Source organism: Mchenga conophoros, linkage group LG23, assembly GCF_057382185.1.
Source record: "Mchenga conophoros isolate Kocher_MC1m ecotype Shallow Benthic linkage group LG23, M_conophoros_male_GT1.1, whole genome shotgun sequence".
Classification (NCBI taxonomy): domain Eukaryota; kingdom Metazoa; phylum Chordata; class Actinopteri; order Cichliformes; family Cichlidae; genus Mchenga; species Mchenga conophoros.
Window position 1 is genome coordinate 40171264 of NC_140547.1, and position 26227 is coordinate 40197490.

The following is a 26227-nucleotide window of genomic DNA, read 5'->3' on the forward strand; positions in this document are numbered from 1 at the left end:
GCGCCTGCAGTGACTGCACAGAAAGTGCAAGGTGAGCAAGGTAAAGGTGGCGTCCCTTTGAAGCTGCTACATCTGCAGAGTGCACGACGGGTAAAAAAAAAGGAAAAACTAAGAGCGAGGAAGGCAGGAAATTGTGCACGTTGTTATTGTTTCAAGTAACTGGCTTTCATCAGCTCCGGCGATATCAGCTCTTTGAGAGAGATGTAAGAGCTCGCTGAAGTGAAAGAGAAGTCAAACACTTTAATAACAGCTCGCATGACATTTAGATTCTTGATACTGTGGTTTTGTGAGTTCTCTTTAACAGATTGAGCGTCCATACTGTAGCACATTCATTTATGCTTCAAATGTGGTTAAGTCCCCTCAATCAGACACCACCTTTTGTTTCGACCACAAAGATAGGGGTTCCCAATTACATGTATGTGTGTGTGTGTGTGTGAGAAAAAGAGACAGGCAGACTTAGTAACTGAAACAGGAAGTGAGCAAAACCAGAAACCCAGAGTGTGTGTGTGTTGTTGTTTTTTTTAGTTTTAATACAGCCATTGCTTTAAAGAAAAATGCTACTTTTGCTGTGTAGGTACAGATTTACTACAGTGTTGACAACGAAATATGAAAACACAAAAAACAAACCTCACAATTATGTGTTTGACAAAAATAAGCTACAGCGAGGACAGCCTGAATGTTTAGGTCTAAACTAAAGCTGTGCAAAATGATCCGATGAAGTCATTAGAAGTGTCTTTGTATATTCTGAAGACCTTTTTTCTTCTTGCGGTCCCTGGGCGCTCTGGGTTTTGTGTTCATGTAGTCACTCTGGTTTTCTGTGTTCTTCAACTTGAGCTGCAAGACACGTGAAGAGAGATGAGCAACTGTCTCAGAGACAGAAAGGGAAACGAATGTCATACCATGTTAATGGAGAACACCTTCAATTTGAACATTTTAAAGAAAAAAAAATCTTCTTCATACTATGCAGGGGGGGAGGGTTGTGCCTTTTTTCCTAAAATCTGACAAAAAGTAGTCGATTCTAAAATGTACAAAGGGGTTAGGATTTGTCTATTGGCTGTATAGAAATGTGTAAAACTAACAAGAACACAACAAAATGTTTCTCTTACAGTTGATAAAAGACGATAAATGTTGAACATTAAATAAATATGCCAAGGTTAGCAGACCGTATCGGCCCTAACAAGGCGTTGCCACAGTGAAAAGCTCTGCGTATTTGATTTGGCAGAATTTTATGATTGATATCTTTCCTGACCCAAATACCGAGGGATTTGGTTCTCCTCCCAGTCTTTTGTGTGTTAGGTGAATATAACACACATGCATCTGCCGTTGTAGATACATCAAAATCAATGTATTTTTTTTCTCTGACACAAAAAAATCTACTTGTTTTTGTCTCTTTAAAACAAACACTTATGAAATAGTCATTTAGAAATAGTGTTACATGATAGTTCATCCCCTGCAACACCTGCAGCACTGTCTGCAGCACATGTAGCAGAGTAGCATCGGAGCAAATTCAAATGGGTCGTCAGTGTTTGTGCGTGGCAGACTAGCAAACCTCAATGTTTCCCTGTTTTGGCGTTGCTGTTGTGTATATTTACATGTAAAGAAAGTACATTTTCACTCATAAACTTGCAGTATTGGCCAGGCTTCAGTAAACATTAAGATAATTTGCTACAAACGACTGTTTTGAGCTCTATTTTTTCTCTTCCTTGTGGATCAAGGATATCTTACCCAGTTAAACAGTGCAATGATGCTGACTGTTACACCGTAGATACTGACAATTGCAATCACCATTATCCAAATCCATTCTTGGCTTGTGTTTGGTGCGTCTCCTGTGGGATTGCATGTGGGTTTCGGGTACTGGTGAGGGAATTCTGCAAGAAGCATATTCAGGAAGTGTTTAGTGTACTGCACTATGAATTACAGACTGTTTAAAACCTTTTTTAGGACTCTTTTACCTATTACGAGCACAGGATCACCATAGTCTTTTGTAAGAGGAGGAGGGTACGCCCTTGTGATGTTGCATCTGTACAGTCCTCTGATATTGTGTCCTAATTTGACTGTGAAAAACCAATGTGATCCATTTGTGTGCAGTTCCCCAGCATCCCACTTCATCCCAGTGCAATTCTGTTTGCATGTATGGCTGTAAATCATGTCTTTATCTTTCAGAAGGTAAAACGAAATTTCTTCATCCTTGGGCAGTATCAACGGGCACGTTACAGTCACGTTGTCATTTGAAGAGTCATGAAGCGTCAATCCTGGAGAGACAATTGTGAGAATTTGTGTGATCATAAATGCCTATTACACGTGGCATGTTATACTTTAAAAAAAAAATCATTTGTTTGCTTTTTTTTTTCCAAAAGTTAACTTCATCTAAGGCTTGGAAAAGTACCGCCAGTAACCAGCACCAAACGCTTGGCAGAGGCTTCATAGAGCCAGAGCTCCTGCAAAGATTCAGACATTTGCATTTAATTCCCCTTACTGAAATTCAGGCTTTGAAACCAGTCATTTCAGAGCAGCTCCTCCCCCGCATGGAATTTGTTTGATATCAGCACATTTACCTCTTTCGGCCAAACTCACATTTCACATGAAAAACAAGATGTGTGATACAAATGGCAGACTTGAGTCAGACGTACATTTAGCACTGTAACACATGAACCACATGCAGTTTTGGTGACGTATCCATCTGTTGCATGGATATATGTTGAAACACACGCTTTCTGAACTACGGCATTTGTCGATTTAAGGACGATCTCGGGCGCCACATGGATAAATGTGTGTTGTTTTTAAATTTAACCCCTATGTGTTTTATGTGTCTTAACCACAAAACAAAACAAACTCGAGAGCGGCTGAAATCTCAAGCCAGGATATGTACTTACACAACTGATGTAGTTCAGCAATCTAAAGGCATTAAATACTCAAGTACTACTGCAGTACTCAGAGTTTGAACCTCAGTGTTTACAAATGAAAACAAGCAATTTTGTTGTCCCTACGTATGCACAGATCAACCTGCAATAATTAATAATAATAATGCTCATGGTGTAATCATAATAAAGTCCGCTTACCGCTCCAATCACAGTTGGAGTCACTTTGATCCTGAGTACCATACGATGACTTGCAAACCAGAAGGCACATGAACATCCATGAAATCCTCATTTTCTGCAGCAAGAGCGGGAATTTGCCTCCAGTAGAATGATGCCCCCAAGGCTTCCCCTCATCACCTAAAACCTCCGAGCTCCTCCAAGCGAACCTGCACAAAAAAAAATCTGATCCGTTACTCCGATAACATCACGCACGTGTTCTTTTGACTGCAATGCCTTCGATCCTCTCTGCTTCTGACTAAAAACACTCCCACACAGTGCAGCAGTGACTGAGGCTCACAAACACACCCTCTCTTGACAGAAAACATCCTGTGGCGAAAAAAAGAAAAAAAACCTGCCTCCTCCACTGAAGTTTCTGCTGTTTCCCAGTTTGTGACCTTTTATGCCATCAGCGTGCTTAACTTTAGTCTTGTTGGTCGTGTAGAGCGAGCTAAACTCAGGTTTTGTGTTTTAAACAATAACATGGAACGGGTGTTAACATTATCCTACTACAGTTCAGATTTTAATAAGACTTGTGCTGCTCCTCTTGTGAAGGCGGAGCGTTCAATGGTGCGATGACCTTGTTTCACCTGAGAAAATTTACTGAACAGGATTTTTTTTTTTAATTAAAATGCACTGGCAGGTACTGAAGTGGTTCGTGTGAGAGCCAAAGTGTGATTACAGGAAAGGCTGACTGGCAGAGAAAAAGGCACTTAGGAGAAGTCTGTACACTGTATGAGTCACAGTCTGTGTATGGCACAGTCAGTGACACAGTTACTGTTTTAAGGAGGGAAAAAACGTGTGAATGTGCTGTGCCATACAGGTTTCTTGTCAGTACATTGTAACTGTTTCCTAAAAGGGATTACCAAGACCTGAGATTCATTTTTTTTAAAAAGCCGCACATCCACAAGCTGTAATTTGGGTGCAATGTATTCTCTTGTCCACTAGATGGCCACATAACATTTAAATCCGACCCCAATCTTCTTCCAGCGTAACAGGTTATGGGAAATAGTTATTAAGTTGCTTTTCTTTTTGTATATGCAGATAAGCATAGCTTCTAGGCATTAATAGGCGTTAATGGCACAATGGTAACTATTTATTTTGTTTGACAATATTCACATGAATTAGGAATTTTAACTCAAAAGATGACTGAGAGGCTGGAAGGGTGGACGGATTGGGAATGTAATACATCCATATGGATAAAAATAATCCCCTAATCTGGAACATGTCTGATGGTGGTGGTCGTGGCGGCTTTAGGTGGGTACAATTAAATCGGTGCATTGTGGCCGCCTCAGACTTTTAGATGTTTCACCTGAATTTCTCTTCAGACGCACTGAAAAGCGTAATTATTTTTTATTATTATTATTATTATTATTATTATTATTTAATAGCTCTTGAATGCTGATGTTGCCTTTACAATCTGTAAATAATAATACTTTAGTGACCGACCCTAGAAAAGCAAAACTGTATAGCCTGTCATTTTTATTTATTTATTTTTAATTTAGGGGCAAATGATAACTTTATATTGAAGAATTAAGCATAAAACCATGCTTATTGGCCAAACAGAGGAGTTTATCGTGTCTCCTTTCGTCTGCCTTTTAGCTATGCCATTCCTCGTCATCTCTAATCCACAATATTCCCGGTAGATCCTGAAGGCAACGCTGGATCCTGGGCTGGACAGGAAACGACGGAGACGCGCAGCGTGTCTCCGGCTGAGAAGAATGGAAAAAGGGGATAGAGTAGTGGACTCTGTGTGTTCGTGTAGACGAGGGCAACGCGTGGAAAAAAAGATGAGGATAATGGGCGGAATTTAAATAGATTTTATTTAAAAATAGATAAATACACATATCAGGAGTTTCCCCTCTCGCTGTGGACGTTTACTCCCATTGGAGCGCAGACCAGAGGAGAGGAGCCTCTTTGTGAATCCTGTTTCACTGTAAGTGGATTTTTTTCCCCACCTCACTACTCTGGCATTTTAAAAATGATATCCCCCTCCCTTTCCTTCACTTCTAATTTATTAACTTATACAGAGAAAATGTCAACCATGGTAGGGAATAAAAAAACCTAAATGTCAGTTAATGTTTCCAGCCCATCCTAGACTGTATCCTCGGGGAAAGGGAACGGACGCACTTCTTTAAAAGATGAACCGCTAGATATTGGGAAAGAAGACATTCACTTGTGAATGCGTCGTTAGCTGTTTGTTAAAGTGTTTGTTGTGGTAGGGCGTTTGTTTGAATGGGAGGGGGGAGGTTTGTGTGCCCCCCCTTTATGCGGCCATTGAACGCTGCTTTTCTTGGGGAGGAAGGGTGTGCGGCGTTTGCTCCGACTGGGAAAAGAGCCGCATTTTTTTTTTTTTTTTAAATGGGAGTGCCAGCTGAACACGAGCCCGTTACTGGTGTGATGTTTTGTTGCCAAAGCTGAACCCTGCGCCTCTGTCGTGGACGTCTACAGGTATTTCCAGCCTCATTTTCATCCTCTGCCTTCAGCTGAACAGAAAGATGTGTGGCTAGTCTCCACCCTGTTTAGCGGGGAGGAGGCTACAATGGCCGACGGTATTGTCGCGCTAATGTTTTTATCTTCTTTTTTTCCCCCTAATGAAATACGATAGTTTACCTAAAACCAGGTAAAATGAGGGGGAGAGGTGTGTTATTGTTGCTGGTTTCAGCCCATTGTCGCCTGCCTCCCCACTGCAGCTCATGGGCACAGCTTTAATTCCCTTTGTTGGGTGACGCCGCCGGCAGCAGATTGGATAAAACATGCAGCCAGTTTGACCAGTGGCTATCGCCAGTTTTATGCTAGCATCCACCTTAGCTAGTGGACACCTTGGTGTGTGGGTGGGGGGATGAAGGGGGAAAAAAAACTAGCGCTGTTCGTGGAGTCTTAGTTGAAGTCTGTGGGAAAAGTTAGAGCTCAGACACATGTTGTGCTTACACTAATTTAGCTTCATAACAAGCCTTTTCGCACGCATGGCTTTGAATTTTTACTCTTACAATTAGCTTGCAGCCAGATGCTAATAGTGCAAAGATAATGAACCGTTGACTGGGAAGGTTCAAAGGTCATTGGCAGAGGCTGGCTGGCAGACGTATGCCTTTTTCTTTTTAAAAAAAAAAAAAAAAAAAAAGCATGTTACCAAAGCCAATTGAGGACAGCTTTTTTCCCTTGTTTTTTTCTGAACACACAACAAAAACAAGCAGCATTTTTCTTTTCCAAAATGAGCCACTAAAGCAGCCCCCCGACAGTCTTTATTCCCCACAGTGGCTTTATAATAGACCGTTTGTGTCCTTAAGGCACGCCTGATTTGCATCCACAAAGCACTAGACTGGAAGTACTATTATTCCGGGCATTGAGACAGTGCAGCAACAATGCAGGCCGTTTGCTTACAGTGCAGTCAATGAGTTGAAAATAACTACTGGACTTCTGGTTTCTCGCTGTCAGGCACATACATGCCTTTAAGGATGGGGATTTTTGGCAGCAGACCAGAGTCAAATTTCACTCCCTTGTCATGTCAGTGACACAAAAGCAGTCCTGAAATGAATGATGTCCAAAACACATCTGGAAAACCCAGCATATTCCTTTGGGCAGTTCAACTGAGGCTCTGTTTCCTGTTATGAATGTGCTTCTGGAGAACTTAATTATCAGCTGGTTATGTAAAATGGAAGGCCCAAAAGATATTTGTTCTGTTGTTTTGGATGTTTTGGGTGGCCAGCCACATTTTTTTTTATAGCTGCAGCAAAAAACATACACAACCTGTTTAATTCAGTGTTATTATTCATGTCAAAGTCATAACTATAAACAAAAGGAGGTGTTCTAACACAAAGGCTTGTGTCAAGAGAAAATTAATGCAGACTTTCATGTTGTACTATGAGATGGTAAACTTGCTTCCAAAGCCACAGTGTATTGGCAGTATGGCATACTGCTTAGTAATAAAAAAAACCCCACCAGTTGTGGATTAAATTTTAAACCATGTTTTAAGGTACTGTGTCATTTTACTATCCTTGTTTTAAAGCATTTTTTTTCTTTAACTGCAGTGCAAGCTGTCTTTTTGGAGAAAAACAGGACATAGTGAGAGAGAAGGTTATATTTTAGAAAAACCATCAGCTTCCAACAAAAATATAGAACATAAAACACGTTTTCCTATTGGTCCATGCTGTCTTGTTTTGCCAAAGATGAAGGGGGGGGGGGGGGAAACCTCTTATGTTTTTCCCCTGCTGTCCCTCTGCTGCTTTTCAGCCTTTTTTATTTTTTGCTTGATTTCCCCAGGATATAGTTATTTAGATGGGAATAACAGTTGTCAAAGAAAATTCAGGCTTGAGGATTGATCTCCAGAGACGGGAAAGTTTTGAAAGCTATTCTTGGCGTGTATGTGTGTGTGTTACCATCTCTTGCATGCTCGTCCATTTGTCTGTCAGCACTTTTCTGGGTCTGTCGTGCAAGCTGCGACTCATCCATCCATCCACTCACCCGTGTCCCCGAGCAGGAAACTTCCCTGCACGAAAGCTCAAAGATGGTGTAAGTTTACCCAGGTTGTGTTACAGCCGCAGGTGTAAGTGGGTAATGGAGGGTCGGGCGGGGTGGATGCCACTTCAAACGTATCTTTCAGCTGACCCTGATGGAGAGCTGGAGGGGAAGACTGTAACCCGATGTAACCACGCCAGTAAGAGGCACCACTGCTCGGGTTGGACAGCCCAGAGTAAACTTGAAAAGGCCACCAGCTGCATCGGAGACTTGCCCAATGATCCCAGCAGGATGCCTTGTTGTGGGTGTGTTGCATTTGAGTGAATGCGCAGAAGGAGAAAGTGTGTAGGTCTCATTCCACTTGGGTGTGTCCCCCCTCCTTGTTGCAGGCACGTGGGCTTATCCTCTATAGGGCCTTGTTCTGGTAACATTTTGCTGACCTTTGGTGACAGCTGCCCCTTCCATTTACAGACAAAGACAAATGGCTAGCCAGCCTGTCTGCAGCCTGCAAACACTCTGCTGTTCCAGATAGCAAGAGGCTGTGCCTGTTAGCCTTTATATAAATGTAGAGACTTGTGTCAGTGCTTTCTTTGGCTGGAAATCAACTGAGATTCTGATCATATTTTCTTTTGTCGATTGTTTTTTATTCTCTTACATGGAAATTGATTACAAGGCCTTGCATGCTTTAAAACAAGCATAGACTCTTACTATCTCAAAGCTCAGCACTCAGCTGTTGTAGCCCACCTGTGCTACAGCAGCACATAGACAGTGCAGCCTGCTCCCTGTATGCTGTACTACTGATTGGAGGAGGCAGAAGGAGGGCATCAGCCTCTCCTCCTGCTCTCCTCTCGGGTAGTGCGTGGTCTTGGTCCTCGTTCGGCAGCTCAAGTGCACAGACAAAATACACAGCTATAATTGACCTACAGTCGTATCTCTTTTCCATGTTGGGTCTTATCTGTGCTAATGGATGAGTGCAGTATCACGAGTATGCATTTTTAGTACGGGTCAGTTCTGGTGGGATTTCAGCTCTTAAAGGAAAAGCGCACTCTGAGGCGCTGAAGCTCACGCTATATTCCATCAATCACAAGTCAAGGAAGCAGCAGCTTGATTTATCTAAACCGAACTTTGTATTTGAACTGACGATGCCTTTTCTCGGGAAACACTTGGACCCCTTCACTTATTGAAGGGGGAGGGGGCTTCAGTAAGTCATGATGTGTTTTGCTTTGTAACTGTCGATGTGTTTGGCAAGACTGTGGCTGTTCCTGAGGCCAAAGCATGTCAGCGTGTGATGTTGACGAGTTTGTTGTAAATCCTGCATCAGATCTTTTTTCTCAAATGTTTTTTAATCTATATGGCAGATTTTAGATTTTTGAAACCATTGTTATTTATAGCCAAGTGGGCAAAAAGGGTAAGTTTCCTGGGATTGTTAAAAAAAAGATTGCATTGCATTATTCGATAAGCGGGCAGATGCTTGCCAACTTTTGTTGTTTCAAAGGGCAAGTCACTGAGACCATGCTACTCTGGTTAGTCTATATAACTACTTAGTCTTTATGGTCACAGAGCCTCTTTCCTGACCTATTTCCGATATTTCATCTGCTCTGCTATGATACGTGTTTAGCCTTTTGTATCCTTCAGTCATTAATTGTCTCTTTGTTGTTGCCTCTTTTACTGTACAATTTGTTTAAGCAGCTTATGCAGCTATTAATCACTATGACTTTGACAATGGCAGGTGGCTGATTCTCACAGCTGGGTGGCTGGTGGCGACCCCGCCTCCCCTCTTAACTGTACTGCAGATGGTTTATTTCACTGCTTTGTTAACTTTACGTTGCATTGTGTAATGGGGGGGGCATTTGGGGTGGAGCTTGTTTGATATTTTTCACATTCTGCAACCGATTGCAACTTGTGGTGATTAAATGGTTGCCCAGAGCTTGAGGGTGTTGGACACGTGTATTGCTGTATTATCAGAAACAAATTGCTTGTAATTGCCAACTTGACACAATTCAACGACAGACTGATATCAGATCCATCTTATGGCAACATTTATGGCAGGTTTTAGTGAGAGAAATTCATCTTATTGATTAAAACAGATATTGACAAAGTTTAACTTTGAGCACATATCTTGCAATTTAAAAAAGATAAGTCACAATATATCTTACTGCAATACTCTCTGCAAAATGCTGTCACAAATATATTGTATCGGGAGTGAAGTAGTGTGATAATATCGTATCGTAGGGTGATTCCAAAGGCCACAACAGTCACGGGACTGTTTGATGGATGAGATGGCTGGTCTGTGTGGATGGACAGCCTTTAGAAGTTCATAATGCCTCTTAGACAAGAAGACAACAAAAAATGCTTCAGACGAGCGGGAGTAGTATGAATACTGTGCAAAGTGCAGACTTGGAGTGACGTATGATCTGTCTGCCCTAAAAATTACATATGGAAGGAGAAGGTGGATTTATTTCCTACTCGGTGCATGTGAAAGCAATTCACAATTTTGCAAGTGAATTAAATTAAACAGTCAAATATCTTTTAGCAGCATGATTTCTAGCCTGGGATAAACATCAGCAGAGCCATTCAGTGTTTCCTCTCTGCTCCCCGTCTGATCAGAGTTCACTTGGTTCTCATGAAGCCGTGACAGCAGCGTGCGTGTCCTCGTGGTCACGTGCATGCAGGCTTGATGTGTTTGTTTGCATTCTAGCTGATAACTGTTCAGCATAGATGTGGTTTGAGAGGTTTGAAGCATCGCACGCAAATGCAAACAAATTTCATCTGCACTGTGTCCCTTCACCCAGCTGTGAAATGCCTTCCTTTTGGGCCTGAAATGTTTAGATTGCCTCTGTTTGGAGGAGCGCACGCCTGCTTGTACAGTTGCTTTCTAACCATCGACCTCCGGGTTACATACCAGGGAAATCCACTGAGGATCTGGGTTTATTTACCACTTTGAAAACACTAACAATATTGGCATTATAAGACTGTCAGAGAAAACCAAGGATGTAGTTACAGCAGATACAGTGTTCTTTCTTGGAGTCTCCTTTGGGAGGTAAAGGATGGCTTTGCATTGTGATTGAGTGTCAGATTTGTGTGTATGGTTACAGTGGCAGTTGTGGTATGTCTGAAGCATTGGGAAAAAAACAAAATCTTGCTGCAAATAGAAAATATATTCCAAACTCAGGCATGCACGCGATTTAATTTGTCATCCACTTGAGCTCCAAATAGTATTCTGCTCCAAACACACACACTGTTAAAATCTGATAAGTTGGTTTCATATTAAAAGAAAATGCAAACTCGTTGCCTCAAAATTATTAAATAACAGCAACACCGCACACCCAAGGGAGACAGAGAGGCGGACAGTTGAGACCTTGTTGCTTAATGATGTTTTAGTATAAAAGAACGTACTTTGCATTTACCAGGGGGCATGCATCAAATAACATTTAACTTTATTTAAATACAGCCCTGAATCACTTAAATATCTTAATTGAATTGAAGTTTATTTATAGACCACGTTTCACACACATGTACTCACAAAGTGCTGTAGAATTAAAATAATAATTTAGGAATAATAACATTAAAATGTAACAGAAAATCAGAATAGAGTTGATAGCAATAAAAAACTGCATGTAGATATCAGATGAGCAAGTAAAATAGTTTCTGAGCTTTGTGACATCGCGTGTTATCCTGCTAGAAGCAGCTGTAAGAAGATGAATGCACTGTGGTAATAAAGGGATGGACTTGGTCAGCAGCAGCACTCAGGTAGGTTATGATGCTTAAATGATCCTCAGCTGCTACAGGGCCCCAAAATGTGTGAAAAAATATCCCCTACACCAATATACTGTCACCTTCAGCCTGAACTGTTGATACAAGCCAGGATTGATCCGTTGTTTATGCCAAATTCTGACCCTATCGTCTGAGTGTCTCTGTAGAAATCAACTCATTCAACCAGGCTACGTTTTATTTCATTGTCCAGTTTTGGTGAGCCTGTGTAAACTGTAGCCTCAGTTTCCTGCTCTTAGCTGACAAGAGTGGCACCCAGTGTGCTCTTCTGTTGCTTTAGCCCATCTGCTTCAAAGCTGAACACGTTGTGAGTTTAGACGCGCTTCTGCTTAACTTGATTATAGCAAGTGACATAAATTTTCAGCCAGAGAACTGGCACTCACTGGGTATTTGTTTTCAGTTTATGAAACATTCAGACTAGTCTGTCTGGCATCAACTGCTATGGTCAAACCCAGTTAAATTAACTTTCTTCCTCATTCTGTTGCAGAGTTTTAACTTCAGCAGGGCATCGTCACCATGTCCACATGCCTAAATGCATTCAGCTGCTACCATGTGATTGGCCAGTTATCTATTTGCATTAACAAGCAGTTGAACAGGTTTACCTGACAAAGTGGTTGCATAGACTTGGAAAGTATCACTATGAATAGCTTAATTAGTTTTTAGAAAGTTTTGCAATATTTACATTTGGTTTTAAGAGACCATAAACTCAGGTTTTCTTCTGTTCCTGTGACCCATACACCGCACGAGTACAAGAACAATGGGTTTATAATAATTGTGAACATTTGGTGGCCTGTTGCTAAGCTGAACTCTCACAAACACTAAAACCGCAGTACAAATCCTGAGAAATCAAAGTCTAAACACAACATAAATAACATCATGATTACAGCACTACTAAATTATAAATTTAAAGTTAAACATTAACAGACTCACAAGTCTCTGCTCTTGCAGAAGAGTTCTGTACAGTCAGGCAAAAGTTATTAAATGAAACATGTATTTACAGCTAAGCTGCTCAGTTTGTGGGCAAAATGTTCACATAGGCATTAGTTAAGTGGAACCCACTAGTTTATATTAAGTAAGGATATTGTTTACATTGCATACAGTAAAAGCAGAAACAGATGCACCCCTACATTATTGAAATGCTCCAACTCTTTCAAGTGTTTCTGTTCAAGCAGCAAACAAGCAGCGCAGCAAAAACTGGGGCTTAAAAGTCCTGCTTTACCATTAAATATGCACTGTAGCCTACTTTCCCTTCTCAGATGTTGTAGCTACACCCTCCTCCGTAATCATGAAAGTTACCCCAGCTCATGTCTTTTTAGTAAGTAACTACTCTCTGCAAGTGGTACTTACAAAAGGACTGGAAAGCAGCCTGTCCTTGTCTCATTGCCACAGGGCTCACCACACATCCCCGTGACACTTACTTCACAATTATACAGGCTGCCAAAAAGACTTTGGGAAGTCAAAGAAACACCTGTGAGGAAGAGAGTTGAAGGAGAGAAGTAGCATATGGAGGATGAAGACAGATGAGAGGGGTTCATGAGAACCTATAAAATATCAGTGGAGCTGATGTCATATGAAATACGACAGCCTGGAAACACTGAGGTCAGTCTTCCTATCCTCGCGTCCTTTGCCAATGTCTGGAAGTCACTTTTTCACAACGCTTGGCTTCAGTTTCTGCATTACTGTACCGACTGATCTTGGCAGGCTGTTCCATTTTTTCCTCCTTTTTTTTTTTTTTGTGCGTGTGTTAACATCAGGGTTCATGTAGGACACTGAAGGAATCTAGAGTTTCAGTTAGTAACTGCAGTGACCTACAGCTACAGCGCAGTGAGTGAAAACAGCCGTGCTCTGTGCGGTAAAAGTGGATTGACACATTTTTCTGAGAGAATCCCCGGACGGTTAGTCAAACCTACAGGCTTAATCTCACAAAATAACGTGTGTGTGTGTGTGTGGGTGCTTGTGTGACTGCCTCTTGGCAAATCTCATTCACTAATACCCCGGCAGCTCAGCAAGGGAGCGCAAGCGCCTATTGACTGCATCTCTGGGTTAAGTTCGTGGCTGAGTAGCTTGCTAATCTCTCTCTGCTCCGTTGATCTTCACTCTCTAGAGAGTCCTGATTATTTTGACCCACGTGCCACACAGTCAACCATACTCGGTGTATGAGTCGAGAGCTGCCCCTGAGATTGTCACCGCAACATGCCTTTGGGGTGACAGGGAGGGTCACTGTCATGTTTGATTTGTCAGCTTCACCCCTCACTGCTTTTTGGTCATCCCCATCAAGAGATTATTCAGATGAAATGGTGTAAATAAGAAGTGAGATTTCAGGCTTTAAGCTGATCAGCTGTGATCAAGCTGTGCTAATGATGAAGTCTGAGAGCTCGACACACGGATTTGTTTGCACTTAAATGACAAGTGTGCAAAAACGTTTTGAAACAAAGAGACATTTTGATCCAGCTGTGCGCTAACACAAGAGGCATTTCATCATGTAATTCTGTATGTGTGTGAGTGTTACATTACATTTGCCAATAAACCCTGTCGGCAGCTAGCCAGCCGGTGGGACCTCCATCAGATCCCAGTGGCCATCGTGGGAACATTCCTGACGCAGCGTTATTCCATAATTCCCACCATGTGTGGTTTTTCCAGAGCCCAGTGCTCACTGCATGGGCCGTGGAGAATCCCACAGAGGAGAGGAGATCAGCTCCTTGTAATTGCAACCAGACTTGGCCGTGTGCGAGTGGGTATTGCTAAAGAAGCCTGTGAGTGATAGTAACCACTGGGAAAAGCTGCTAAGCAGGGCAGGTTGTGTTTCTAGCTTCAGTAGAGTCTTGGTGCCGTAATTTGAATAAGGATTTAGCTGTTTAAATAGAAAAAGTAAAATTAGGGACCCACATGGGTAGTATTTTAATATTAGAAAGCAGTCTTCCCAGCGCCCTGCACTGAGAGTAAAAGGGTGATATGAATAGAGTTTTGAAGGTAGTAAGAAGGTAATTTGAGGTTTTTGGGGGGTTTTTTCTTTCCCAGCCTCGGCTGACATAAAAGTTGTAATTTTTAGGAGGTCATGCTGGCCTCTGTGCAAGAAGGAAAGCAGCTACTTCTCAGAATTGCACTTGACTTGATCAATGCAATGCAGTTATACCATTACTAATGCCTTACCGGTGAGAATCGGCACTGGATCAAACCATGAAGGCAGCTGATTGATTGATCATCTGCCCTCACAAGAACGCTCGGGGTCCTTTGAGATCAGATGAAGGTGTGTATCTATTCTGCAACAGTTAAATTTTATACAGTAAATAAATTTTCCAGAAAATAGCTTGTCATCCAACCCACACGAATGAGTCTAATGCTTTAAAAAAAAACAAAAAAAAAAAAAACAAGTAATCTCTAGTTTGTATTGTGTCACCTTGACATTTTGTTTGTGAAGCTGAGGTTAGGTGAGTTGATAGGTCAGCGTGTGATTATATACCACTACAACCAGAGCAGATGGGGCCTGACTAGTGAGACACGCAGCAAATTCTGGATACCAATGCAATGTATTAATCTTATGTTAAAGTTAATGTTTTTACACTGGATAGCGTGCTGCTTTGAATGTAGTGGTGTTGTTTTGTCAACACCATTCGGCTGTTTAAATATGACACAAGTTTGCACGTAGTCCACCAAAACTTTGAACAGTCTGCTTCAGCTGTCTTTGTGTGTCAAAGTTTGCATGTCAGAGTCAGATTGTTGCTCATGCTGGAGTCACAGATTGTGGCTTTGATATAGTTACCATGAAGCGTAGTGCACATGTGTCATGCATTTATCCCTGCCCTCTAACTCATTCACCCGCTTGCTCATTTCACCTACAACAATCTGAGTCTTTATTTCCTGCTGTGACATCATCACTCCATGCTCTCCGACTGCACTGCCCTTCTTCCCACTTCCTGGCCCGATAGGAAATGAGCCGCCCCAGAGGAGTGCTGCTAATCGGGGAAGTGTGGGTGGACAAGGACACACCTGTGTCCACTACACTGGACTCTGTGTTTCCCCTCAGTCTGGTGTTGAATGGGGCACCAAAGTAAAGCACATTAAAAAATAATGAAAGGAAAAAAAAATCTGCTGATGTTGTTGACAGCGAGGCACAGAGCACCTTTTTGGGACAGTTGTGGGGGTTTTTTGTTTGGATTTTTTTGTAGTGCCCAGTTAACAACTTGAGTTTCCAGTCAAAGGAAGACAGTGTTTGTTGGGGAGGTTTCTTTGTTTGCTTTTTTTAATACACTGGGTCCATAACGGCACACTTACCTGACCATTTTATACCTCTCATAGCAACATCTGTTTAAATGCGTGGTTCAACTCTACAACAACACTGTCTGTTCACATCAGAAAGACCCTCCTCTTCCTCCATACAGTGCATCTCCATCATAACTTGGTCATGTTTGTCTGTGCATGTGACGCAGGCCTGCCTTTGTTTTCAGCCGTGGAGCAGCTGCCCCACCAGCCGCCATGCTGTTGTGACTGAAACAACTGTGTGTCCCCCCCCTGCAGCTGCACAGGCCCGTGTGTCACTGCCGCACCTGTTCAATGGCCCTGTGTTGACTGAGTGATATCACATGTCGACTGTGTGCAAATTACACAGAAATGGTGGGGGGAGGGTGATCTGTAATTTGTAATGTTTTTTATTGTTTGTTTGTCTTTTTAAGATGCAAGTGTCAGTAATGCCGTGCATGTGCACAACGCACCCATGAGATCTTTCATCCCCTTTAACACTCTTCCCTTGTTACATGAAGTCTGTTTGCTGTGAAAACACACACACACACAGTTACACAGGCCAGGTTTTTTCCTCTTTCTGTTTTTGCTCCCGGGAGGGGCCTCATGCTGTGGCTCAACAACAGTTGGTGCGTAGAAAAATGAAGGAACAGCTGAGACCAGCGGGAATAGCCATAACATCAGCTGCCGGCCTCTCTTTTTCTCTCTCACACACACACACACAGTAATGCACACCAATATACAGCATTTATATTTCCTGTCTTGCTCAGCATGTTCTAACCTTATACTACCATTATTTTTCATTGTCAGATTATGATTCAACATCTAGATTGATTTTTAGATCTTAAAAAAGGGGGAAAAATGGGCTGGTGTGACTCAACGGTGTTGCGAATGAAATGGTTAAAGCCTAGTCAGCGTTGTCGCCGGTGACTGGTGAGTCACAGTCGGTGCACACCTAAGAGTTTTGACAAGGTTTCTACTCTGACTCACGCTGTGAAATGATTAGCCTGTGGCGGTTAGACATGCTTATTAGGTTTTAGCTGCGCACGTGTGTTCATGCGTGTGCTGGCGGGAAATGCTTTGTAGTAAAATGAAGGCGGACTCCACAGCTCAAATGTCACATTGTTAATCTCGCCGTAATGATGGAGAGAGTTTATGATGGAGAGCGAACCGCACTTGATTGCTTTCAGAGCTTTATGATAAGTGTCTCTCTGGCCACGCGCGGCGTTTAAGTCTGTGCTTGGTTAAATCGCTCGCTCTCGAGCACCCTCCGGTTAATCCCCTGCATTCTTGTGACAGTGAAATCACCCTGCTCGTCTCCAGCTGCTGGCAGCCGTGCCTCTCGATCCTCCTGCAGCGCAGTGAGAGCAATAGGAGGCGATCCACAAGTTTGGGGTTTCACTGACTAATAGCTTTCGATGAGGTGACCAAAAGCGGGGATTGTATTTTGCCATTGCAACTCAAAATAGGCACTAAATCATATCTAATCGAATTTCTTCTTCTCTTTGTTTCCACAGCCCCAGAGTGAAGTGGCAGTGTCATCTGACCTTTAACCTCAATAGAAAGAAGGAAAAGCCACTTCAGAGGTAAGACTTCCTGTAAAGCAGAGTGACTACTTTTTGTGGGTTATAAACTCTTGAGTGTAGGAAAAAGGAAAAACTGTTATTGACGCTGCTGCCAGTAAGCTTTGCGAAACCTCTTTGCACACATCACACACGCAGATTGTTGTTTTTTGTGTTGGCGTAGCAAACTCAAAGAGAAGTTCTATTTAAGGTGGTTTCAAATGCCTGTTTTATTGCAGTGCCCCTGACATGCATGTCTGGCGCACCATGTGCTCAAACCATCATATCGCCTGTCGTGTCACTGGTTTACAGTTTTTTCTAAGTTAACAGTGTGGGGCCATGTTTATTTCACAAAGCTGGAGCAAGTGGGGGTGCACAGAGGGAGGCTTTGCCCCTCCTCAAAGCCTTGATTCAGAGGAACTTGAAAATCAAAGCCAAATCAAAGAGAAGTAAAGCCTCGGAGGATCTTGTCAGGGGAGAGTCTTCCTCGCCGAAGGAGATAATTCCCGATTTAAGTGGAACCATGTGAGTCGAGCCGCGGCTGGGGTCTGTAGTAAGAGATGCTCCTCACAGTAAGCTTTTATTTCTCTCACTGTCGCAGATCTGTGTTGAATTTGCAATCTGTGGTCTCAAAAGTTTCCACTCTAATTTACACTGAGATTGTTGACTTTACTCTCCCACCCCCACAGATCAAGTACTGTACTTATTTTCTGAAAAGTTGCACATATGCAAACTAATCTATTTTTAGCTACTGTGTTAACCACACAGATGTTAGTAAATGCACAGATGACTACAGACATTCACACCTCTGATTTTTTTTCCATAACTGGAATAAAACAACAAGATCCAGGAAGTTTAAGAACAGCTTTGTAAGGGGAAAAAAAAAAAGAAAGAAAAGCCGCTCTGCAAATATTACGGCTTGCTGGCTGCTATTTTCCACACTGGTTTTTATTATTTTTGTTTATTGAAGTGATTCACAAAAACAAGCTAATTCAAATCTTCTGATCCCAGTCTGGTTGGGTTATTGTTGATTGCAGATGATTTCTGCTAGAGTGGGACACAGGACAGAAACAATCTCCTCTTTGTTGATGCTGTTATTTGTACAGTAATGCCCTTTATCCACTCATGGCACTGTCTATTACCTGAAGCCCTTCCAAATTTAGTACCTAATGTGTTTTCCATTTGTCCAAAGGATTGCATACAGTGTTCCTATTCATGTTTTTTTTTTAAATCAGATGTGAAAAGAGAGGTCTGGTCAATGTATTTGAAAAATGAAAAAATGTCTAAACAAAAAAAGGGAGGAAAATATGAAGAGAGAAAGAGCCAGACACAAATGTATGTGAGAGCTGGATATTTAAGAGGGCCCCTTGCAGAGATGCAGCCTGGGGCCTAAAGAAGGAAGTGTCCTCGCCCTGGAATTAAACTGTTCCAGGAAGTAGGGATGCTTTTGTGTCTGTCAGGGAGTGGTGACACAGTGTGTGTCACTGTCTTGTGTTTAGAGTGGGGCTGCCTCTAAAGTTCACACTCAGCTGTCAGTTTCCTTCCAACATGTCCATCACGTGCTTTGGGGGCACAGTTAACGAGTGATTGTTCTGGGTCACAGTTGTCTTGGCAACGCCTTCGTGGAAGGCGGATGTTCTTAAAAAGAAACGTCCTTGAAACAGTCTCTCCGACTTGTCCCAAAGACATGCAAGCTGCAGCCACGGAGACCTCTCTGAAATGAAAAAAATTATTTAAACGTGTGCGCGTTAATGACACAGCAGGAATGCAGGAGCTGGCGTGCCAGGAAGAGGGGTCTGTGTCATGAGAGGCAAACGCACACCAGCTGCAGGGGTTATGGACAGAAGCAAAGACCAAGAAGCAAAGACCAAGGGAGACATGGGAAATGTAGTAACGGAGGAAGCCATTCCCAGCTGCCAGTGGGGTCGGGGGATGCATATGTAGTTTTTTCTCAGCCTTCGTGCAGGGTGCATCACACATGGCTGGTTTGTGTGTCTGTGTGTGTTTTAGCATGTGGTGTTCGTGCAATTTGTTGCACCCGCTGTGGGCTTTTTTTTTTATTATTCCCTAACAGGTGGCAGATGTAAACGTACTGTTCAGCTTGACCGAGTAACCAAATGATAATGAAGAAGGAAAAATGATTGGCACTATAATGATTTCATTTGTCTAAAGTGGATGATTTAATTATGGAAAAGTACTTAAATGAGGCTTTTGCATATATCCATTTTCATTTTGGAGCCTGGGGTTCTTTGGGGGGCATCTGCATCTATTTTCATCAAAAATGGTCTGTTGTAGACAGCAGGCAATATGTTTGGGTTTTTTTTTTCCCTTTACTTCACCACAATGCTAATTTCTGGCTTTGCATTTTTGTTTTTTCACTCTACTTGAATAGTAGAACTCTAGAAGAAGCATCAGAAACCAAGTGTTTAGAGCATTTTGAAGGCTGACATTTTGGCATTGGCGGATAATCGGCCCATAATTAATTACATAAGTAAGAATTATTGTTATATTCTGCTGGAAGGGCCTTAAAGAATACCTCTAGGATATAGTGTGGCATTAAAAACTCCTACTCTTGATGAGTTCATGATGCAAACACACCCCTTTTTTATTGAAATGACTTGCCCCAGGTTCATATTTGTGTCTGAGCAAGCACAAAATAAGACTGCATGCAATGCCAACCAGCGAGCATCAATTCAACCAAAAGAAAACAAGAGAAGGAAATCGGTAGAGTGTTTATGCCGTGGCTTTGCAGCTCTTTATATGCTACCAGATCAATGGGTCTCATCTATTTTTTAAGCACTGGCTGTTTGTTTTTTGTTTTTTAATGTCTGGCTTATACTTCTCGACTCGTCAGCCTCTGCTGTCTGCTGCTGCAGTGCTGCATCATGTTTTACAAAGTTTGTGTGGGTGTGTATGAGCCCACTGCAGCAGACCACCTGAGCCCCTTCATCTATGTGTATGTGTGTGTGTGTAGTTGGAAGTGTTTGACGTAACCTGATCTCTTGAGGGAATGGACAAGACTATGGATTTCACATTTGGGCCGATGCCCTGAAGGAAGCAGGGACGCTGACACATCGTTGCTGTGTTTCTGTGTAAGCGAGAGTGACACAGACAAATAAGAAGAGACTTGCCCATGTGCGTGCTCGCTGCTTCAAAGTGACGTCAGCTTTTTCACCAAGCGCATAAATGACTATATTATGAAGTGCTGATCGACTGTATGCTTTGTGGTCATGGCTACAAACAGATGTTCAAACACTGTACTAACAATGTAGGTTGTTACAGTGTATGTGAGGGCTGTCAGCACAGAGATGTGCGTGTGTGCTTGTGTGTTGCCATGGCAGTTTCTCTTTGAATAGATGCAGGGCAGCTGAAATTTGGCTCGCTCTGATGCTGGTGAGCTGTTGAGTCCTCGCACCTTACCGCCCACCAGTGTGACCGTGCATTTTCACACTCCCTCTCTTTTCTAGTCTCACTTTCTCCTGCTCTTCCTCTCTCCATCTGTCTGCTTCTGACATCCTCCCCATCTTTCTCCTCTCTCTGTCCCCCATCTCTTTCTCTGCCCCTCCTTCCTAACTGGCTGCGTAAGCCGGAGTGGTTGAGTGATCCTGAATGCACTCAAGCGTGTGTGTGTGTGTGTGTGTGTGTGTGTGTGTGTGTGTGTGTGTGTTTCTTCCCTGCTTACAAGCTGTTGCTCGTGCTTGACTAATAACATGGGAGCTGTTGTTTCGGCCAGCCCCCCCTCCACAATCTAATAGCTGGCTCCGTTCCTCCATTATTATTGTACCCATCCATCATTCCTTCTCTGCTCTCTCTCCAGCCTGTTAAATATCTCATATAACCCCCCCGCCCCCCACCCCCAACCAACCAACCAAGTAGTCCGTCCCCTTGATGTGCTTGCTTTCATGTGACACATGCCACTTCTTATTCGTGTTCTGTTTTTGACTTATGTTTACAGGACTGTCTCAACATTTGAGACAATGCTGAGATTTCGGTGCACATTTCCATCAACGCTATCTTGTGTTTAGTGCTGCCGTAGTCGTGTGTGAAAGAAGGCTGTAGCCCCACTAGTTTTAAAGCCTAAAATTTACCATTATGTACACAGGCCGTAGATTTAACATACAAGCGCAAGTTTACTTTTTTTTTACATTTATTTTAGGAATTTACAGCTTGAATACAGGCGTTTGGATGCCTCAGGGCAAAATATGAAAAAAATACTTCATTAAAAACAACAATATAGAACGTAATGATGTGGTAGTCTAACTTACACATCTGGCAGTGCTGACGAATCAATCGATGCAGGCGGTGGGAGTGTTAGTTTCATTTTCAGGTATTGCTGGTGCTGCTGGTCATGACATCAGTATGTAAACACACCTTGTGTAGCATAAAACAGAAACTATCACAAGTGAGGCTTATTTCTATTTTGGCATGGCTCTTACTTTAATGTATCTTCCTTGTGTAGTGTACAGCTTTGAGTGTTCCCCATGCCACAAATAAGGAATGAGCTCCACCCATACTGTATGTCCCTCACCCCTTCTTAAATTAAACCTGTAATCATCTTGTCACAAGCTTTCTTCATTAACCTTTAGGGCTGCAGCCACGCTAAATTTTCCCATTCATCATGGGCAAACAAGCACAGTGTGTTATGTCATTTTCTGAGTCAGACATCACAGGCTACTACAGGTCAGCCAAGGCTGACAAACCAGCCACACCTAGTTGGACTTTTGGTCCAGCCACTCCCTTGTTCAAAGAGTTCTTTTACTGGCACTTAGAAGTTTCCTCTTTTCCTTCTTTTTACTTGCATAATGCCCACATGTTGACGCAGGGATGGCAGCTTCTGGCTTTCATTTCTCGTCTCCTGGTGTGACTTTGTATATGAAGGGAGGGGACCGGGGGTAAAAAGGCAGGGCAGGGACAGAAAGCAGGGATGGGAGTGGAAATGAGCAAATAATCACCATCTGCATGGCAAATGCAAGCCTGGAAATGACACGCACTCGCACATTTACAAAGAGATCGTATCTATTTTTTATATCTTAAAGGTAGTGAAACCAAGCATTTGTCTGCTCCAGGCTTTGTTCTTTGACAGAAGACCTTATTTCAACTGTCAAGCCACAAACAAGATTACAAGACGCGCTCGAAAGCGCCTATTGCCTTCAAACGGCTACAGGATGTCATTATGATCTTTTGACACTTGGCTTTTCAGCGTGGTGTTTTTACTGTGATGACACAAACACATGCATGTGTGAAAGGTGAATCATAGTCTGACAGGTTAGAAGTGCAGCTTGCACCAGATGATGGTCTGACATGAGAAAAAGAAGAGATGTTTGCATGAAATTTATTTTAAAGGAGAGGGGGATTTTCAGAAACAATTGATTGAATTGATTTTCAATTAACATGTAGTTTCCCTTTGTAACTACCAAGAGTTTGCAAATGAGCTGTATTACATGGAACAGACGGGCCTTACAACTGCTGAATTTTTAACAAGGAAGGCGATCACCAGGAAACCTGCATGAGGCTGTTTTTGTTTATAGATTTGCATGTTTTTATACACTACAGTGCTAGAATATACAGCACTTATTTTATAAATACATTGCTAAAAAAAGAAACTTTTTTTTTTTTTAATCAGAGTGCAACATCAAGTCAGTTAAACTTGTGGGATATTGATCTGGTAAGTAGCAGAGGGGGTTTGCTCATCAGTTTCAGCTGCTTTGGTGTTAATGAGACTAACAGCAGGTGCACTAGAAGGACAACAATGGCCCGACCACTAAAACAGGAATGGTTTTTACAGTTAGAGGTCACTGACTTTTTTCCCTCTCCATCTTTTCTGACTATTTTTTCACTAGCTTTGCGTTTAGCTACGGTCATTGTCACTACTGGTAGCATGAGGCGATACCTGGACCCTACAGAGGCTGCACAGGTAGTCCAGCTCCTCCAGGATGGTGCATCAATTTGTGCCATTGCCTGAAGGCTTGCAGTTTCTCCCAGCACAGGAGACAGATTTCAGGAGACAGGCATTTACTTTAGGAGAGCCTGACAGGGCCGTAGAAGACCCTTAACCGATCACCAGGACCGCTGTCTGCTCCTTAGTGAGCAGACATGCAAGAGCTACAAAATGACCTCCAGCAAGATGCTGGTGTGACTGTCTCTGACCAAACAATCAGTAGCAGTGCAGCCTGAGGGCTTGACTTCCTCTTATGGGCCCCTATGCTCACTGCCTGGCACCATGGGGTTTGATTTTTAGGATGTCTTTGAATTCAGCCCTCTGTAGGTTGATAAGTTTAATTTCCATTAACTGATGTGGTATCCTTTCGTTTCTAAGAGATTACCCAATCCATATCGATATAAATAAGGTGGATTTAAAAGTGGCCTATCAGATATGCATAATCACATGGTTTTGTTTGTCTGTTTTTCCCTCTAGATTCCTTCACTTTTTTTCCACACACTACATTCCCCAGAGGTTATCAGCAGCATTTACAGCATGGGACATGCATTAATATTCCCAGGTCCGATGACAGAGTGTGTTTGGAGCTATTCCTGTCTATGGGTGTTGTAGATGCTTTGTCTGCTTCCTCTGTTTCAGCTTTGTTTGCATCTGCCCCCAGAGACCTTTATCGGCATGAGCATTTTGTGTCCCATTAAACTCTCAAGAATTCCCACTCTCCATTTAGAGCCAAGCACCACGACAGTGTGGGCATCGCAGAAATTCAGAGTTTGTTATTGTCACGCTGTTTCTGGTTTTATTGCCTCATGTTTCTCATTTTGCCGTATTTTGAAATGGTGATATAAGTTGTTGAGAATATTTTTAGATGAGAGGTGTCAGACACTGGCGTTAAGCTATTTTTGCAAAGATCGTTTGAGAGAAGCGAAAAATAGCGGTGAGGAATAGGTGGCTTTGGAGATGACCCCTACACTCCTCACTGCAACATTTCAGCACACATACAGTTGAGGCTTGGTGGAGTTTTTTGTCCAAAAATAGCATATTTAGAAGTACTTGGGGAAACATTCAGTCAGTGGAGTATCTGGTCACAACAGTGTTTACACAGCTCGAGTCATTTTCCACCACCCAGCCCTCTTGACTTCCTGTGCGATGGAAATATGAGAGGCTTTATTTGTAACTCAAATGTTAAGAGTAGTTGATCATTTGTATGTCGACTGCAGGCAGAACAGGTGCTGCTGAAGCTGTCGGTGCATTACAGTCGGCACTTGTTTTCCCCTTCTCTCGTACTTTGAGATCATATGAATTCATAACTTTCACAAAATAACTCTTGATCTTAATATACCATAGTACATTTTCATCTGAATATTAAGAGAATAAAGACCCAAGACTGCAGCTATTCCTGCATATTTGTGCTTCCCTACAGGGTTTAATATTGTTAATTAAACAACAGTTTAACATCGAGTTTTCATATTGCTCCCTTTCTAATCCTCTCGATACGCTCTGATCTGGATGACTTGGACTAAAGATAGACACGTCTTCCTCCTCCTCCCACATACTCAACCTCCTCAGCGCTGGGTGCTTACTGCGTTTTCTTTAACAGTTTGAGATTTTTGTTCTTAGAAAACACGCTGCATAAATAGATGAGCAGCCACTGCGAGTTTACATGAAAACCAAAAAAAAAGAGAGACTCCAGAAGGAGACTCCACGGGAAAAGGCCTTTGACCTTTATTCTTTCACCCCAGATCTCTGAGCTGCCCAGTAGTCACAGGAGACAGATGAATGGCGGTCATGCTCAGACAAGACAGACGGGACCGTGCAGCATCAGCAGGGAAAAGGCCACGGCCGGTGTTTAGTTTGCGATGATGCCTGTAGGAGTGCATTTGCAGACTACATACACACGCATATATACACAAACACAACCTCCTATCCCCGTGTCTCTCTCAGGTCATGCTCCATAAGCTTAAAAGCAGGGCCTCAGGTGGTAATTCACTTAAACCTGCAGCAGCATCTTCTGTTAAGGCCGTGATTCCATTAGAATGACAGCAGCTATTTCCAAAGTGCTCTTTGTTTTTGGCTCTGCATCGTTTTTGCTCTATTTTTACTCTTTCTGCATCTGGACTGAATACACACCTACAGCATATCTATATATATTTGTACTTGTTTTTTGTCCTGACCACAAGTCTGTGTGTGTATGTGTGTGGAAGAGACTCTTATAAAGGACTCCAGGCTGTTTACACACAGCTGTTAAGTGTCCTGCAGTGCGACTCATTTCCTGTATGTGTATTTACACATGGAATAACCTTGGGGAATAATGGCAGTGCAGGCTCATTTGATTTTTAGTCATTTCCTCTTGCGCTCGTCTTGATGCCATAGCTTGAGATACTCACCTGATTTTACAAAATCATGGCTGTGACTGAAGGGTCCCCATATGGAGCCACATTTCATGGTAGCCAAGGAGACAAACGATCCAAATTGTGTTACGATGTAACATGTGTGGGCATAAGGGTGGTGAGGTCTGGATCTCACTTTCAACACCTCAAGTTTCTTCCCCCCCATTCCTACAAATGTACAAGTGCCACCCCCACCACTACCGCCACTATAAGTGGTATGGATAAGCTGGAGGACAGCTGGAGCTTCCTGCAAGGAAAAAGGCCATGTGGGAAATTAGGAATTTTGCACATCCTGGCTATTTCCTGTTGTGACTGCCACACACGTTCATGAGTGCATGGATGTAATTTTAAGCGCACATATATACACACTGGGTTGTTTTTGTTTACATACTCATTGACTCCATTCTTTCCTCCACAAGATGACAAGTTCATGTTTCTCATGTGTTTTAATGAGAGTGCCGGAAGAAGGAAGCTATCCATCATCTAAAGTATAATAAACACTCTGCAGTGACAGCTTTGGTCCGTAATACCAGCTTGTAGCACCAGCTTCAGGGTACGTCTTCTACATGCACCACATACAGTGATTTCTAGTAGTAACCATGCTGGAATTTGTCTGAAATAAGCACCCCTCAGCTGCTTAGCTTTTCATCTTTTATCTGGTTTGCTACGACCTTCATCACATTCTAACAACAAAGCATAGCTTTCAGATCACCAAGTGTTCATTTTAGCCATAAAGGCAACGGCACACAAATACTCGCACATACAAGCAGACGTTTTGCTAGATCAAAAGAACAGGGGTCGTCA

General features: G+C 42.5%; 2 protein-coding genes across 8 annotated transcripts in view; one reads left to right on the forward strand and one right to left on the reverse strand.

Annotated features, from left to right (window-relative positions):
- Positions 1–499: 499 nt before the first annotated feature.
- Positions 500–3488, reverse strand: LOC146547806 (uncharacterized). The gene is made up of 4 exons (XM_085265203.1): positions 3060–3488; positions 1953–2252; positions 1726–1868; positions 500–834 (listed from the first exon to the last, which is right to left on the reverse strand). The coding sequence occupies exons 1-4, from the start codon at positions 3148–3150 to the stop codon at positions 724–726; spliced, it is 645 nt and encodes a 214-aa protein (XP_085121329.1). The 5' UTR covers positions 3151–3488; the 3' UTR covers positions 500–723.
- A 1215-nt stretch (positions 3489–4703) lies between these two features.
- raph1b (Ras association (RalGDS/AF-6) and pleckstrin homology domains 1b) overlaps positions 4704–26227 on the forward strand; it is a 39664-nt gene continuing 18140 nt past the window's right edge. For 2 of the 7 annotated variants that reach the window (XM_085264189.1, XM_085264193.1), the window contains exons 1-2: positions 4704–5010; positions 17054–17122. The gene's annotated coding sequence lies outside the window, so the exon portion shown is untranslated. Of the gene's footprint in view, positions 5011–5149; positions 5526–8711; positions 8731–16940; positions 16960–17053; positions 17123–26227 lie in introns of those variants that run through there. The other 5 variants (XM_085264196.1, XM_085264194.1, XM_085264190.1 and 2 more) reach the window with 5 other exon arrangements.

Excerpts from the sequence above, each read along its gene's own strand:
- LOC146547806 (XM_085265203.1), bottom strand. The coding sequence starts at position 3,150 with ATGAGGATTTCATGGATGTTCATGTGCCTTCTGGTTTGCAAGTCATCG. Across the intron at positions 2,253-3,059 it reads CTCCAACTGTGATTGGAGCG|GATTGACGCTTCATGACTCT; the intron begins GTAAGCGGACTT and ends TTGTCTCTCCAG. Across the intron at positions 1,869-1,952 it reads TGATCCTGTGCTCGTAATAG|AATTCCCTCACCAGTACCCG; the intron begins GTAAAAGAGTCC and ends TGCTTCTTGCAG.